General features: G+C 45.3%; 1 protein-coding gene across 1 annotated transcript in view; it reads left to right on the top strand.

The window, feature by feature from the left end:
• The first annotated feature begins 4,218 nt into the window (after positions 1 to 4,218).
• The window catches only part of mcf2a (MCF.2 cell line derived transforming sequence a), an 87,007-nt gene continuing 73,248 nt past the window's right edge, over positions 4,219 to 17,977 (top strand). The window contains 1 exon segment of the mRNA XM_055643980.1: positions 4,219 to 7,611. Within this exon segment, the coding sequence (XP_055499955.1) occupies positions 7,524 to 7,611 (88 nt within the window). The 5' untranslated portion in view covers positions 4,219 to 7,523.

Genomic DNA, 17,977 nt, shown 5'->3' with positions numbered 1-17,977 from the left:
GTTCGGCGAAGCGATCGCCAAGTCCCAACCTAAAATGTCACCGATTCATTCACTCTATGGACGTTGCCTTACCCGTTGAGTTATTCCAACACTTTGTTGTGGAGGATAATCTTTGTGTAATGAACAATCTGTGTCTGGATTAAATTCTTGAACAGTTGGCAAAAATGTGCTCAGTAGTCATTTTCAAAATGGGCATCTTTGGGGCCAGAGTGGAGTGATCCTGGATCAGTTACGGGCTCAATGAACCAAATAATCTTCTTTCAGACTATATTGTGGACTCATTTCCAATGGCATTATACTGAATGTTTTGCTTTGGCCTTTCCATATCTCAGACCTACCATGATGTCTTTGTATTACAGCATTGTTGGACCCAAGAATATGTAGCAGAAAATACTCTTTGTAAAATTGTAAGATTGATTGTGGATGATCAGCCATGATCACATTGAATGGCGGTGCTGGCTCGAAGGGCCGAATAGCCTACTCCTGAGGCGGCACGCATACCCTCATCCACATTAACGGGACGGAGGTGGAACGCGTTTCTAGCTTCAGGTTCCTGGGAGTCAACATCTCTGATGACCTCTCTTGGACCCACAATACCTCTACTCTGATCAAGAAGGCTCATCTTCTTCCTGAGGAGACTGAAGAAGGTCAAATCTGTCTCCTCAGATCCTGGTGAACTTCTACCGCTGCACCATCGAGAGCATCCTTACCAACTCTATCACAGTATGGTATGGCAACTGCTCTGTCTCCGACCGGAAGGCATTGCAGAGGGTGGTGAAAATTGCCCAACGCATCACCGGTTCCTCGCTCCCTTCCATTGAGTCTGTCCAAAGCAAGCGCTGTCTGCGGAGGGCGCTCAGCATCGCCAAGGACTGCTCTCACCCCAACCATGGACTGTTTACCCTCCTACCATCCGGGAGACGCTACAGGTCTCTCCGTTGCCGAACCAGCAGGTCGAGGAACAGCTTCTTTCCGGCGGCTGTCACTACTCAACAACGTACCTCGGTGACTGCCAATCACCACCCCCCCGGACACTTATTATTTTTCTTTGTCTCTGTACTGTACACTGACAATGACAATTAAATTTAATCTGAATCTGAATCCTGCATCTATTGTCAATATTCCTGGATCAGTAATGGCCCTGTCTCACAGTGCGATTCCACCCACGAGTGATCCCGAGTGAAAGAAAAAATCAAACTCGTGGTTTTCTATGAGATTTCTATGTGGTTTTCACGAGTTTTAACGAATTCCCATGTGTATGTCTAAGTTTGCCGTTTACTTCTCATTTCTGCGATGTACCAAGTTCATCTCCCGAGTTACTCTTGAGCCAACAACGACTACCGACATGTGGAAAAATCATTCCATGGATAAAAATGATGTCATGCAGTTTTTTTTTTCCACTATAAGAAGCCTCCCATGACCATGGACAGAAATGCCCCGATGATCAGCTTCTCCGTGTCTCTTATTATTATATTGGAAATGTCAAGCATGTTGCATGCTGGATATCTCTTTGGGTGAGCTTCGTCAACATGTTTATGCAATTACTTTGTGGCCACACGGAACAGGGTCACGCAGCTCAAACTTGTTTTGATTCTGTCAATGAACCTTGTAGTGTAGTGTGATATAAGCAAAGATTCCCATCTGTTAGCTATCTAGTTGCTTGTTAGAGGTTACCTAAAATTGGAGAATTCGATGTGCATACCATTGGGTTGTAAACAAGTCCACGTCACCCATGCACAGCACTATCCTATTTTAGGTAACCTCTAACAACCAACTCCTCCAGTGGCCCCACTCGAACTTGCACCTATTTTCTCACCCTCCCCCTCCTACATTTCTTCCTCTCTATTCACAATTTGTAGCTGTTCGATCCTCCTGTCTCTCAACTGGCCTTAATCACTGGCCTTTGTTCCAATCGTCTGCCTATCAGAAACCTCCCTTGCCTGAGTCTACCTATTACCTGACATGCTTTGTCCTACATCTCCTCTCCCCAACTTTATTTCTCCCCACTTGTAGCAACTCCCCCCACCCCCCCCCCCACCATCCTGCAATCACTCAGAAGAAGGGCCTCAACCAGAAACATCACCTGTCCATGTTCTCCAGAGATGCTACCTGACCCGCTGAGTTACTCCAGCACCATATCTTAATGTAAGCTCTTTGACTAATAGATGTATTTCCTGCTCTGTTGATGCTGCCAAGTATGTGTATTCACTGCCGTTTTTACTTTTTTTTAACAATATTTGACATTGCAATATTGAGATAATGTCACAGAATTAAAACACTGGTTGTGGTTGATGCATTTTAAATTAAGGAAATTGTCAGCATCCAATCTACAATTCAATTGTTGGAAAACCGTCAAATATGTGGGTAGAACGATTGGCTAGGAGTTGCAGTTTGGAGTGTCGGTGAGCACTTTCATTTCTGCTGGTATTGCTCTCCTTTCCATTTTAGGAATCATGGAGCCAATTTTGAGATGGTTATTGGCATTTTCATAATTCAAGTCAAAATTGGCAAAATGCTGAAAGTAATGATGGAAGCTGTAATTTAATCCAAGCATCACCATGGCCAAGTGTGTGTGATGGTGCATTTGTTTCACTATACGGTCTTTTTTTTCCCCTGGAACATAGGAGTGACCTTTTATAGACGTATAAAATTATGACGAGCGTAGATAAGATGGATGGCCAGTCATTTTCACAGGGTAAGGGAGTCTGAAACTAGAGGATATAGGTTTAAGTATGTATAAGTATCCTTTATTGTCATTCAGACCTTTTGGTCTGAATGAAATTTTGTGCCTTGCAGTCATTACATAGAATAAAATAACAAAAACACACAATAAACACAGATTTAACATCCACCACAGTGAGTCCACCAGGCACCTCCTCGCTGTGATGGAAGGCAAAAGTCTTAAAGTCCTTGTCTCTTCCCTCCTTGTCCTCCCTCTGCGCTGAGGCGATCCAGGCTTCCGATGTTGTGACTCCGCCAGGTGATGGTAAATAAAGGGCCTGTCCCATGAGCATGCGCGACCTAACGTGGTCGCTTGAGCCGTAGGCCTCGCGGGGCCGATCCCACTTCGATCGCCGGAGCCGAATGGAGTTGTGCGGAGCTGGTCCGAAAACCTGACACTGTCCAAAAATTCCGCGCGGCAACGGCCTGCCGGCCCGCAGTCGCATTGAGGCCGTACACACCGCCTCGATGGGCGTGTGCAGCGCCCCGACGCCGTACGTAACATCTTGACGACGTACGGCACACGCGAACATCCCGCGGACTTCGCTCGAAATTCATGTAAACTCATAGGGGATCACTCATGTAAATTCATGTAAATTCATAGGGGATCACTCATGAAATTCATGTAAACTCATAGGGGATCACTCGACCTCCACGTGGCCCCCGATTCCGGTTTGGTCGCTCTCGCCGTATGCAGGCGCATGCTGGTGGGACAGGCCCCGTACGGGGATCACTCGACCTCCCCTCGGCCCCCGCTTCCGGTTTGGTCGCGCTTGTCGCATGCTCGTGGGACAGGCCTTTAATTCAGTCCCGCGGTTGAATCCGAGCTCCGCGAACGGGCCGGTTCAAACTCCGTGGCCCGGGACGGTCGAAGCTGCCGCCCTTCAGTCCAGCGGACGAAGCTGTTGTTGCGGGAGCTCCGGAAAAACAGGTCACCAACCTGTGACCTGCGTGCTCCCGATGATGTCGTCCACTGGGCCCGCGGCCGAGCCTCCGAAGTCGGGTCGCCACCGCTGGAACACCGCCGCAGCCCCGAAGTCGGGTCGCCGCCGCCACAACGCCACCACAGCTCTGAAGTCGGCCGGCCTCGCGTTGGTAAGTCCTGGCTGGCTCTGCCTCTGGAGCCTCGAGGTCGGTCCCCGTTGGAGACTGCCAGCTCCGCCATTAGGCCTCAGCGGAGACGGAGACGGGGGATACGACAAGAAAAGGTTGTATCCCTCCGAAGGAAGAGACCAAAACCATGTTTCTCCCTCCAGGTGATTTAAAGGTGACCCGAGGGTGGTGGTGTTGGCAGGACTCGAGAACCTGAGCTATAGGCGGAGGTTGAGCAGGCTAGTACTTTATTCCTTAGATTGCAGGAGGATGAGGAGTGATCTTATAGAGATGTACATAATCATGAGAGGAATGGATCACGTAAATGCACAGAGTCTTTTGCCCAGAATAGGGGAATCAAGAACAAGAGGACATAAATTTAAGGTGAGGGGGGGGGGAAGATTTAATAGGAACCTGAGGGGTAACCTTTTTAAACGAAGGATGGTGGGTATATGGAATGAGTTGCCAGAGGAGGTAGTTGAGGCAGGTACTATCATTACTTTTAAGAGGCATTTGGACAGGTGCATAGATAGGATAGGTTTAGAGAGTTATTGGTCGCATGCGGGCAGGTGGGAACAGTGTAGATGGGACATATTGGGCGATGTGGGGTAGTTGGGCCAAAGGGCATGTTTCCTTGCTGTATATGGAAGTGAGTTTATGGTAAGTATATGGAATGTGCTGGCAGAGGAACTGGTAGAGTTGCAATATTTAAAATAAATATGGTAAATGGAAAGAAAAGGTTGAGAGGGATGAACCATGAAAATGGGACTAATGCATGGACATCTAGTCAAAAGGATAAGTTGGGCTGGGCTCTGTACTGTATAACTTTTCCACAAGGATTTGATGAGTTCCTAGAGTACACCTTGACTAAAACTATGACATAATTCCAGGACCGAATGATGATGAATGACATGAACAACAATAGGGAATCGGCCTGTCAATCCAACTTTCGCCACTGAAACGTCTTTCTCTTAACCATCATTTTTTAAAATTCATTGCTGGGTCAATGCACGTGGATCAACACACGAGAAGCATGATGTTAGAATCATGAAGACAAACAGTGTGGGAACAGGTCATTTGGCCCACACCGACCAACATGCCCCATCTACACTAGTCTCACCTGCCTGCAATTGCCCCCATATTCCTCTAAACCTATTTTATCCATGTACGTGTCTAAATGTTTCTTAAACATTTGTTTTTAGATAAAACATCCCATTTTTCCAGCATCCCTTCCAGACCTTTTTAGTAAGACAGATTTCCGTCCCCAAGAGGCTTTGGTCAACCAGTGGTTTTAGAATAAGGTAACTGCATTCTATGTACTTTAAAACAGGGACACACTCGTGCTTTGTTTATACCTCTGGTCCTTTACTGACTGTAAAATCTCATTTTTGTGCAAAGTTCAGATGGGCAGGAAACCTGCTTTCATAATATTGGAGAGGGTCCCTCTTGCTTTGAAATAATGTAGGATATTTTGTGTCTCTTCAGAGACCAGATGAGACTTAAGATTTATAGTCATACAGCACAGAAACAGGCCCTTCAGCCCAACTTGCCCATGCCAATCAACGTGCCCCATCTACACCACTCCCACCTGTTTACATTTGGCCCATAGCCCGCTAAACCTTTTAGTATCCATGCACCTCTCTAGGATTTAATGTCACGTTGCACTACTCTTTCAGCACTCCCTCGATACTGCAGTGGTTTTCAATTATTCATCTGTGAGATGTGGATGTTGCTAGCAGTTATTGTACAGCTGCTTCTGCCTGTGCTGTGGGAGGTTAAAAGACCTTCAGGGGTGAGCCCTGACTGTTACATGCACCAATCTGGCTAAGGAAGGCAGACTTCTTTCTGTGAAGAACTTTACTGAACCAGGTGATATTTTAACCGCACTTCATACGGCCTTGGGAAAGCAGCCAACATAATCAAGGACCATTTGTGTCTTGGTTCACCCCTCTCTTGTCAGGTAGAAGATGTAAATGCTTGAAAGCACGCACCTCCAGATTCAGGAACAGCTTCTTCCCTGCTGTTATCAGAGTACTGAATGGATCTCCCATAAGTTGTCCCAATCTTCCAACCTACCTCATTGTGACCCCTGCACTTTTTTCATGTTCACTTACTCTTTAACTACAATGCTGTAGCATTATGCTGTAGTTTTTTCTTTGTGCTGTCAATTGTACTAGTATATGGTTAGATTGTACTTGTGTATATTATGATTTGACTATATTGCAACCAATGCACTTCATAGAAACATAGAAATTAGGTGCAGGGGTAGGTCATTTGGCCCTTCGAGCCAGCACCGCCATTCAATATGATCATGTCTGATCATCTAAAATCAGCACCCTGTGGCTGCTTTATCCCCATAATCCCTTGATTCCTTTAGCCATAAGAGTTAAATCTAACTCAAACGCTAACTCTTGAAAATACACAGGACAATAATAAACCAATAGGCTTCGGTTTGTATTATTGTCATATGTTCTGAAGTACAATAAAAAAGCTTTTGTGCACGCTATCCAATCAATTTGAATAATGCTATACATAAGTGCAATCAAGTCAAATTCAAGTACAATAGGTAGAGCATTAGCATTCAGAATACAGTTCTCATGGTGATGCATCAGTTCCAGAGACAAAGTTCAATGTCTGCAATGGGGCAGAGGTGAATCGGACTGTACACTCGCATGCCACAATTCATCTGTGGAGTACCCAGTCAGTGAGACTTGATTTCCAACATATTACGTCATACAGCATGGATCAACCAGGGGCCACAGTTTAAAAATAAGGGATAAGCCATTTAGAACAGAGATGAGGAAAAACTTTTTCACACAGAGAGTTGTGAGTCTGTGGAATTCTATGTTTCAGAGGGAGGTGGAGGCTGGTACTCTGGATGTTTTCAAGAGAGAGTTAGATAGCGGAGTCATGGGATATGGGGAGAAAGCAGGAACGGGGTACTGATTGTGGATGATCAACCATGATCACATTGAATGGCGGTACTGGCTCAAAGGGTGGAATGGCCTACTCTTGCACCTATCGTCTATTGGAAACAGGTCCTTCGGCTCAACTTGCCCATACTAACCAAGGTACCCCATCTACACTAGTCCCACCTGCCCGCCTTTGGCCCATATTCCTCGAAACCCTTCCTATCCATGTACCTGTCCAAGTGCCTTTTAAATGTTGTGATAGTACCTGCCTCAACTATGTCCTCCGGCGACTAATTACTTATACCTTCCACCCTCTTGGAAAAAGTTGCCCCTCGGCTTCCTATTAAATTCTTTAAACCTCTGTCCTCTGGTTCTTGATTGCCCTACAAGTTGTTGTGTTTTCACCAGTTTCGGTGGAAGGTGTGTGTAGTGTGATCAGCGCGGATAATAAATAGAAAGAGGAGGAGCAGCGAAACTGGAAGCCATTGCGCTCGGTCGCATCCACGGCAATGTTAGAGCGAGGGCAGGGAGCGGGCTGGATCAGACGCAGTTATGCGCTGCCTTGCTGTAGCGGAGTGCGCAGTGAGGGCAGCCCTCTGATCTTGCTGGACTCCCGCAGACCGCTCGGCCCCACTGACATGGGATGGGCGAGGACTTACTGATCTGCCTCAAGGTGAAGGCAAGGTTGCCGGAGCCAGTCCCAGCCGAGTTCCCCTTTCTCGGGAATGAAAGAGCCACTTCGCTGAGAATCGTCTGCAGGTCCAGTGGCGAGAGTTGTGTTGACGAGATATCCGAGATATGACAGCGCTGAAGATATCCGAGGTCGAGATGAAAAGCTACTATTTCCTCCTCGAAGCTTGTTCACTGTTGGAATCCACGCTCAAAAGTAGGTGTCGGAAGTTTCCCCGCTCTTGTCAAGTCCAGATTCGATTAAAATAAGTGGCATTTCATGTTTTATTTTTAAATATTAAATCGCGTCGCTTTAATGCGAGATCATCGTGGCATCCAGAACGTGTTTAAAAATAACTTGTTTCATGTTGAGATGTAGCAACCGTTTATGAATATGGATGTGGATTGCGCTGAATAATGTATGAGATTGCAAGTTATGATTTCATTCAGAAGGAAAAATGCAACAATCCGCTAAAATAGGGTGGATAAATGAAAAAAATTAATTATATTTCGGGAATTGGGAGCAATAATTTATTTCATGGCAGCCTTTAATGTCAAGGTAATGTTTCGTACAATATTCAGCAGTTGTGCTCAGCAAACGAGTTGAGAGTTTAGATAGGATATTGCTTTTTAAGAGACTTGTGGATGGGCCCATGGACATGGAATGGAAGGATATAGATTACATGCAGACAGATGAGAGATGGCCTTGGCATCATGTTTGGCAGAGGGATTTTTATCCAGACATGCTGTCTGACCTGCTGAGATACTCCAGCATTTTGTGCCTATCTTTGGCATAGACATTGGTTAGTTTATTATTGTCACGTGTACCAAGGTACAGTGAAAAGTTCTTGTGTGCCATCCAGTCAGGGTAAAGACTGTACATGAGTACAATCAAGCAGCCTACAGTGTACAGATGTGGGCGAGAGATCCTGTTCCTGTGCTGTTCTATTCTGGGTTCTACATGTTTCTAATAAAGACGGTGCAAATATCAAGAGCCAGGTGGTCATTGCCCAGGTCGAGTGTTGCTCAGTTGTGTCCTTGCCTCAATGAATCAGCAATGGTGGCATTAATACAGGACCAAACTTAGCAAGTGGAAGGAGCTGCCTCTAGTGACTAGAGTTGGGAGACGAGTTCTGCTTCACCGTGAGTGTTGAGGCCTGAATCTGGAACCAGGATCACAAGGGAGTGGAGTGCAGACTCCCTGTTGACTATATGTATAGTTTTGTATAGCGTGGCAACAGACCCACTGAGTCGTTAACTTGTCTCTGGAACTGTTGCGCTACAATGCTGAGAACTATATTCTGCACTCTGTATCTACTCCTCTCCTCGACCTACTGAACTTGAGTTTGACATGACTACATTTATTAATAGTATTATCTGATCTGTCTCTCTAGCGCACAAAATAAAGTTTTTCACTGTAGCTCAATACTGAACCAACTATCACCCGTTCACACACTAGTCCTATGTTATCCCACCATCTCATCTACTTCCGGAACACCGGGGGCCAATTAACCGACAAACCTACACGTCTTTGGGACATGGGAGTGAACTGGAGAACCCAGAGAAAACCCACATGGTTTCAGAGAATGTGCAAATTCCACACAGATAGTACCCAAGGTCAGGATTTAACCCGACCTCTTATACTGTGCAGCAGCACCTCTACCAGCTGCACCTCTGTGCCGGCTTATCCAGGGCTCTGCACCCCAGTTCACACTGTGCCAGCTAAATGGCCTGTCCTGCTTGGGCAACCTTATCCACGAGTTCTGGCGAGTTTGCCCTCGACTCATACTCGCAGCATGGTCGACACGAGGTTGTGGGAGGTCTTCGTAACTCTCCTTCATGTTCTAGAGTGGTCTCCGCGTACTCGAGGCCGCAGCTTGGTCGCGCCGTTTTTTTCAATATGTTAAAAAATGCCCGTGAGTAAAAAAGGTCGTCATGAAAAAAATCGATACTTTTTTTGCTCTTTTAGTCATAGTAGGTCGTCATGTTAGTCGTAGGTAATTGAGGGTTGTCGAAGGTAGTCGTAGATATTCTTCATCATAGTCGAAGGAGGTCGTCTTCACTCTCCACTATTCAGTGTCCACTTTTCCCGAAGTTAGTCGTAGCTAGTCAAAGCTGGTCTTCAACATGTCATTTTTTCAAACTTTTCTAAACTCTTCTAAACTCGCCAATTAGGTTGCCTGAGTGGCACAGCCCCTTAAGATTTTTTTCGAGCTCAAGGTGTGTTAGTTGGATTTGCATAGCGCCGATCACAACCCAGTATGGCTCAAAGCATGTTTGATCTCCAGGAGCGGGTGCCCTGCAGAAAATGCATCCACTAATGTCTACACAGCAAGCTCCCACCAAGCAAGTTCATAAGCTAGGGTACTGTTCGATTCACCTCTACCCTATTGTGGACATTGGACTGACTTACCTAAGGCTGCACAGAATGTAAAGGGGAGTGCCTGTAGGGTTGATTGCATTCAGAAAAATAACATTTTAAAAATCAGAGTAGTTTGTGACGAGACCAGTTACAGTAAGTTCAGAAAGAACAGGTTGGTTTGGCCAAAACTCTTAAACAAAGGGGATTTCCTCACCTCCTATCTGGGTCTGTTGTAAATTAATTCACAGAAACATATCACTGACATTCAACACAGTTGTTGTCACACCAGGAAAGTTAAGTCTGACAAAATATTGACTTCCGATGAGTAACAACTTTACAATGCTGAGAATTATATTCTGCATTCTATATCTTCCCACTCAATTCTACCTATGTACTTAACTTTGACTTGATTGTATCTAAGCATATTAACATCTGATCTGACTAGATAGCATGCAAAACAAAGCTTTTCAATGTACTTTGGTGCACGTGACAATAACAAACCTCAACCTAAAACGATGACCGGGTTCTGGTTGAAATATTGGGCAGGGCGGGCGAGAAACGTTGCAGGTCCATGCACGTCATCCTGAGACTGATTATTTTTATGGCTGATCTGCCAACTGTATACCACTTCCTCCACTCTGGTGCCAGGAATGCTCAAGTGACATTTCACGAGTTGGCAGCGCATTGTGCGACGTTGAGACATGAAGGGCAGTCATCCGTTTCGCTACCTGTTCATCAACATTTTCACTCTCACATCGGCAAGTCTTTAGTAGAATTCTGCTTACTTATTATAGCACAAAGAGGCCATTCAGCCCATCAGGTTCGTGCCTGCCCTCAGCAGAGCCATTCTGTCAGTCCCATCCCCTCATCTCCCTCCAGCTAATTCTCTCAACCACAGGTACAGTTACAGCCTGAGCGCCAGAAACCCAGGTTCGGACCTGACTCCATGCTGCCTGCGTGCAGTTTGCATGTTCTCCCATTGGTTTCTTCTGGGTGCTCCGGTTTCCTCCCTCATCCCAAAGGCATGCAGGTACGGAGTGGATGATCAAATGAGAATACACAGAACTAGTGTCAACAGGTGATCGATAGTCAGCATGGACACAGTGGACCGAAGGACCTGTTACAATGCTGTATCTCTAAAACAAACTAAACTATGTCCCATTCACTCCTTTATCATCTGTTTTTACAGAGGGGTGATTTATAGCAGCCATTTATCCACCAGCACATCTTATGGACATGTAAAGAAACCAGAGTAGCCGAGGGAAATCCAAAGACACTTGCAATGAGAACTTGCAAACTCCACACAGACAGCGCTGGAGGTCAGGATGGACCTTGGGTTGCTAGACCTATGTAGAAGCAGACCTAACCAAATGGGAAACTGCTGTGTTAACACCAGCACAAACCAGCTGGCTCTTTCTATGTTTAACGTTCTATCACAACAAAATTAATGTTGGCCGGAGTGGGCCACTTAGCATCTCAGCCAACATCATGATCAAAGTTTATGAGATGATGAGTGGCATAGATAGGGTAGACTGTCCAAACCTTTTTTCTAGGGTGGAAATGTTAACTACTAGAGGGCATAACGTTAAGATGATAGGGGCAAAGTTTAAAGGAGATGTGCGGGCAAGTTTTTTTTTACTCCGTTAGTGCCAGGGGTGGTAATAGAGCCAGATAAGATAGTGGCATTTAAGAAACTTAGATAAGCACATGGATATGCAAGGAATGGAGAGGTGTCACATTAAGGCAGAGGAGATTAGTTTAACTTGCATCATGTTCAACACAGACATTGTGGGCCGAAGGGCCTGTTCCTGTGCTGTACTGTTCTATGTTCAATCACCATTCAACCAGATCATGGCTGATCCTGTGTATTGGGCACTGTCCCAATACCTATATCCCTTGATCCAAAAGATAGGCACAAAGTGCTGGAGTAACTCAGTGGTTCAGGCAGCATCTCTGCAAAAAAAGGATGAGTGACATTTCGGCTCTGAACCCTTCTTCCTTGATCTCATAAAGGACCAACTAGCCATGAATACACTCTGACTGAGAATCCTGGTTAGAGAATCCCGAAGATTTACATTCTCTGCAGGAAAAAAAATCCTGATTTTGTAGAACAATGACCAGGCCCTTCAGCCCACAATGTCTGTACTGATCATGATGACTAACCCTTATCTAAATGCACTTAACCCCTATCCTTCCATTTCATGTTTGGATGACCGATCCCTTATGCTGATTCCATGCTGAGTAAGCATCGTTTTACCTGTTGGGGAGATCACATCTCATTATTTTATACCCTGGGGAGCTCAGGCCAGTTTTAATCATCCTCTCAGCACAGGGCAGTCCTCTTGTGCCAAGATCCCAGAGAAACTGGCCCATTGGACTGACTCCAAGCAAGGCAACCCCTTGAGAACAGAAATAAAACCTTGTCCAACCTTGTTTAGTTTAGAGATACAGCGTGGAAACAGGCACTTGGGACCACCGAGTCCGAACACTCGGGACTATTTACAATTTTACCAAGCCAACTAGCCTACAAACCTGTGCATCTTTGGAGTGTGGGGGGGAGGGGAACGGAGCTTCCAGAGTAAACTCACGTGGTCACGGGGAGAGCGTGCAAATTCTGTACAAACAGCCCCTGTAGTCAGGATGGAAACTGTGTCTCTGGCACTGTAATGCCCCTGTCCCACTTAGGAAACCTGAACGGAAACCTCTGGAGACTTTGCGCCCCACCCAATGTTTCCGTGCGGTTCCCGGAGGTTGCAGGTGGTTGCCGGAGGTTACAGGTAGTGGAAGCAGATAGGGAGACTGACAAAAACCTCCGGGGACCGCACGGAAACATTGGGTGGGGCGCAAAGTCTCCAGAGGTTTCCGTTCAGGTTTCCTAAGTGGGACAGGGGCATTAGGCAGCAACTCTACTGCTGCAGCTCAATAGCCCAATAAAGCACCATTAAACCATTGAGAGGGCAAGAGGAGGTAGCGTGTCAGGTGTTGTCTGGGCCCTTTGTGTGTTTCTGATGCACACATTCTGAGTTCTCAATGTCATTCCATATACCTTTAGATACAGCGTGGAAACAGGCCCTTCGGCCCACCAAGTCCATGCTGACCAGTGAACACCCGTACAATAGTTCTATCCTACAAGTTCTGCACAACTATCGTAAAACATTTTGTTTGTAAGGTTGATTGAAACTTTCCCTTCTATTTATTCTGTTTACTAGCGTTTACCAACTTTCCACTGCTATTCTATTCTTAGTAAATGACTGTGTTGTCTCACCCATTCTACTCCATGTGTCTTCTCCTACTAACTTGCTAGTCTTAAGTGAGTCAACGTATTTGAAGTATTGCGCGCAACTTGTTGCCCCCATTACAGGATGGATGTGGGAGCTTTGGGGAAGGTGCAGAGGAGGTTTGCCAGAATGCTGCCTTATTCAGAGAGTATTAGCTAAAAGCAAAGGCTGGACCAACTCAGATTGCTTTCTCTCAAATGCCTCAGGATGAGGGCAGACCTGATAGAAGTTTATAAAGTTATTATAAGAGGTATCGATAAGGTAGACAGTCAGGATCTTTTTCCCAGGAAGGAAATGTAAAAAAGATTAGAGGGCAGACCTTTAAGGCAAGGTTTATCACATGGTTAGTGTTGGGTGCCTGGAATGTGCTGCCAGGTATGTGGCGGAGGCTGATACAATAGTGGCATTTAAGAGGTTTATAAATAGGCACATGGATAGACAGATGGTTGGACAAGGGCCACAAATTTAGGTGGAGCATAGGGAAGAGAGTGTAGAAAAGGGGAGCGGAGCTGCTGCTTCACAGCCCAAAAGATTCAGGTTCATACCTGATGCCAGTGCTATCTGTGTGGAGTTTGCATGATCTTCCCTGTGAGCGTGATTCCCGCTGGGTACTTCGGTTTCCTCCTGCATCCCAAAGACACAGGGGTGGATTATTGGCCTCTATACTTGTTGTGTAGGTGAGCGTTAGAATCTGGGGGGAGTTGATGGCAATGTGGGGAGAATAGATTAAGATAGGCACAAAGTGCTGGAGTAATTCAGCGGGTCAGGCAACATCACTGGAGAACATGGCTAGGACCCTTCTGATTGTCAGAAGAAGGGGATCCTGACCCAAAAAGTCATCTAACCATGTTCTATAGGGATACTGCCTGGACCACTGAGTTACTCCAGCACATTGTGTCCTTTTGAAAAAAAAAATCCAGCATCTGCACCTCCATGTTTCTATGTTCTGGATTAAGATAGTTAGTGTAAATGGGTGATCAATGGACCTGTTTCCATGTCATGTGACTCCAACATTCCCTCACTGGGAGTTTAGGATTCCACATCAGTTATCTTTATGGGATTCCCAATCTGCCCTGACACCTTCAAGAATTGTGTGCTCATTATCAATTCCTGCATCTCTTGTAAAATTGTATCATTTATTTACACATGCTTATTCCATCTGCCATTGCTTCACACTTTAGCGCTGAATTATGTGTGTTTTGCCACTGTTTCTCCTTGCCTTGGCACTCCCAGGGCTGGTGTAGTGTTCTTCACAACATTTCAGAGTTCTGCATCATCTGCTAGCTTTGAAATCTTGTCCTGTATTATACTATTAAGGTGCAACAATTCTGAAGATGACCGATGGGGAGGCATTAATTTCTACATCTCTCCAGTCAGAAAGGCAACTGCTCATCACTGCTGGCTCTCTCTCAGCTAGCTCCTATCCTCACAACGATGCCCATTTCAATACAATGTCATTAAAATTGCAAAGAATTATAGATGCAACCCTGACCATCACGCAAAACAACCTCCCTTCCATTGTCTCTATCTACACTTCATGCTGCTACGGCAAGGCCACCCGTATAATCAAGGACTAGTATCACCCTCTCTTCTCCCCTCTCACATCAGGTACAGTTATTCCCAGTTGTTATCAGGCAACTGAACCATCCTATCAACAAATAGAGAGCATCACTGACCCCCCACCCCCACCCATCTACCTCATTGAAGATCCTTGGACTATCTTTAATCGGACTTTACTGGACTTTATATTGCACTAAACATTATTCCCTTTTATCGTGTATCTGTACACTGGACGGCTTGATTGTAGTCATGTATAATCTTTTTGCTAACTGGGTAGCAAGCAACAAAAAAACATTTTCACTAAAATAAACTAAGCTAGCTTGTTCTGGCATGGGAATTGGCTTTTTTATCCAGGGTCTTGAGTAGGGGCATTAACTATGGGTATTTACAGAATGAATCTTGCATGTGAAATTTTCTTTCAGTAAGAAGTTTATTCCCATCTCATATCAGACTACTGAACAGTCAATAGACAATAAGTGCAGGAGTAGGCCCTTCGGCCCTTCGAGCCAGCACCGCCATTCAATGTGATCATGGCTGATCATCCCCAATCAGTACCCCGTTCCTGCCTTCATCCCATATCCCCTGAGTCCGCTATTTTTAAGAGCCCTATCTAGGTCTCCCTTGAAAGCATCCAGAGAACCTGCCTCCACCGCCTCTGAGGCGGAGAATTCCACAAACTCACAACCCTCTGTGAGAAAAAGTGTTTCCTCGTCTCCGTTCTAAATGGCTTACCCCTTATTGTTAAACTCTACACTTTACTTTTAGTTTGACTGTCCTCCTGATTAAATGTTATCTTTGCATGCTTCGTTGCCAGATTCTCCTAACTAACAATGATCTATTGTACATTGATCTGCATCCTCTTTGATCTCTCCTTTTCACACCTGACCCTTCCATATCTTTGCATCTTCCTCCCCTGACTCTCTGTCTGGAGAAGGGTCTCGATCCGAAACGCCACCCATTCCTTCTCTCCAGAGATGCTGCCTGTCCCGCTGAGTTACTCCCAGTCCTCCTATAAGCTCGGGTACAGTCCCGATCTTCCAACCTATCTCACTGTAGAAATTGGACTTTTTCCTCTGGAACCATAACACTGCAATGCTGCAACACTATATTCTGCACTCTGGCATTTTTACCTTTGCACTCCCTGTTCTATTTGTGTGTGGCCTGATTGTACTCGTGTATAGTATGAGTTGACTGGGTAGCAAGCAAACAAAGCTTTTCACTGTAACTCGATACATATGACAATAATAAACCCAAACCAATACCCCTTGGCATTTGCTTCTACAGTGTGAAATGTTGCTTGATCACGCAGCCTGACAAACATTGTAAAGAAAGACGTAAACCAGCATTAGCAGTTCCTGTATCTCAAACACTGGAAGGAATTGTACAGATTTACATCCCCATGTTTCATGTCCATGGGTCTTAGGCTCAGAATGGGGCTAATCAGCCCATCAAGTCTACTCCACCATTTAATCATGGCTATCTTTCCTTCTCAACTCCATTCTCCTATCTCCTCCCAAAACTCCTGACACCCTTACTAATCAAGAAGCTGTCAATCTGCACCTTAAAAATATCCATTGACTTGGCTTCCACAGCCGTCTGTGGCAATATATTCCACAGATTCACCACCTTTGACTAAATAAATTCCTCCTCATCTCCTTTCTAAAGGTACATCCTTTATTCTGAGGCTCTGGCCTCTGGTCCTAGATTCTCCCACTGGTGGAAACATCCTCTCCACATCCACTCTATTCAGGCCTTTCACTATTTACAATGAGGTCTCCCCTCATCCTTCTAAACTCCAGCGAGTACAGGCCCATTACCGTCAAACGCTCAACCACGTTAACCCAATTATGCCTGAAATCATTCTCATAAACCACCTCTGGACCCTCTCCAATGCCAGTACATCCTTCCTCAGATATGGGGTCCAAAACGGTTTAATGAAGCCTCAGCATTTCATCCCCGTTTTTATATTCTAGTCTTCTTGAAATAAACAATAGCAGTGCATTTGTCTTCCTTACTACCTTTTTGTCTACCTTCGATTTTCCAGCATCTGCAGTTCCTTCTTAAACGGTTTGTACTAGATGTCGGTCAGTGGTCTGTTACCTGCGATGGAAATGGTGAGGTCTAGAAACTGTAGGGAGGTCGGAATTGGTCCAGGTGAATTTAAGTGCCGAATGGAAGTTAGTGGTGCAATAGATGAAGTCAGTGAGTTCTGCATGGGTGCGAGAGGTAACACCAATGCAGTCATCAATATAGCGGAGGTAGAGTTTGGGGATGGGGCCACGGCTCGCCTCGAATAAGGATTGTTTGACATATCCTACAAAGAGGCAGGCATAGCTCTACATGTAAGACTACTGCGGCAGGCAGGGACAGACAAGGTGGAACACCATCTGGTCAATGTAGGGTAATGGCACAATCATCAGGACATTGGGTGTGTAACTATTTGTACAGTGTTTACAGATAAAAGTTTTGAGATAAGGAAATGGAAATCTATAACATAACTGTTGAATGACAAACAAGGATTGATATCTGGTGAGTTGGCATTCAGCACCTGTGATGTAACCAGTGTAGTTTCTGGGAGGGGACCGGACACCACTCACGGTGAACAGACTGTGAACATTGTTTTGTGTGGGAATGGTGCGGGTTGGGTCCAGCAATCAACTTCATGCATTGGGCAAGGCATCACATCCCTGACTCTCCGTCCACTCAGTAAAACCAATCGACAAATATCGCAGAACACAAATGGTCCCTTTTAATATATCTTGGCCACGCTTGTTGTTGAGTGTTGTTGAGTGTAGTGGCCACACATCTCGAGTCAATTGTTCTATAATGTGTTTTTCATAACTTCATAAGTCATAGGAGCAGAACTAAACCATTCGGTCTATCGAGTCTACTCCTCCATTTAATCATGGCTAATCTACCGTTCTCAACCCCATTCTCCTCATAACTGTTGACCTCCTTACTAAGTTCATAAGTTATAGGAGCAGTTTGTATAGAATCAGAGAAGTTGCTATGCAATAAGAATGGTTTAAACTGCTATTAAAAACTCATTTGTACCTAATGCATCTAAGCACAAGATTTATGGGGAGTATTACAACATGAATAATTGGTTAATAGTTTAACTTTTCCTCAAATCATTGACTCGCTTGGATTACATTGGAGAGGCTGCAGGGCAATGTAGACAGCAGGGTATTGTGAGTCACCATCACAAGCTGTGTTACATCTCTGCTCAACTGATCCCACACAGAAATCCTGAGGCATTCCTGGACAGTTTTAACATGGATTCAGTTACAAAATCCAGTTCTAACTGCCAGCATAGAGGGAGAGCGAGAGCAAGAGACAGAGAGAGCTACATTGAATTGCACTGTGTCACAGCACTAGAGACC

This window comes from Leucoraja erinacea, chromosome 12 (genome assembly GCF_028641065.1).
Source record: "Leucoraja erinacea ecotype New England chromosome 12, Leri_hhj_1, whole genome shotgun sequence".
In the NCBI taxonomy this organism is placed as follows: domain Eukaryota; kingdom Metazoa; phylum Chordata; class Chondrichthyes; order Rajiformes; family Rajidae; genus Leucoraja; species Leucoraja erinaceus.
Note: the sequence above shows the minus strand (reverse complement) of the source record. Positions and strands in the feature narration are given on the sequence as shown.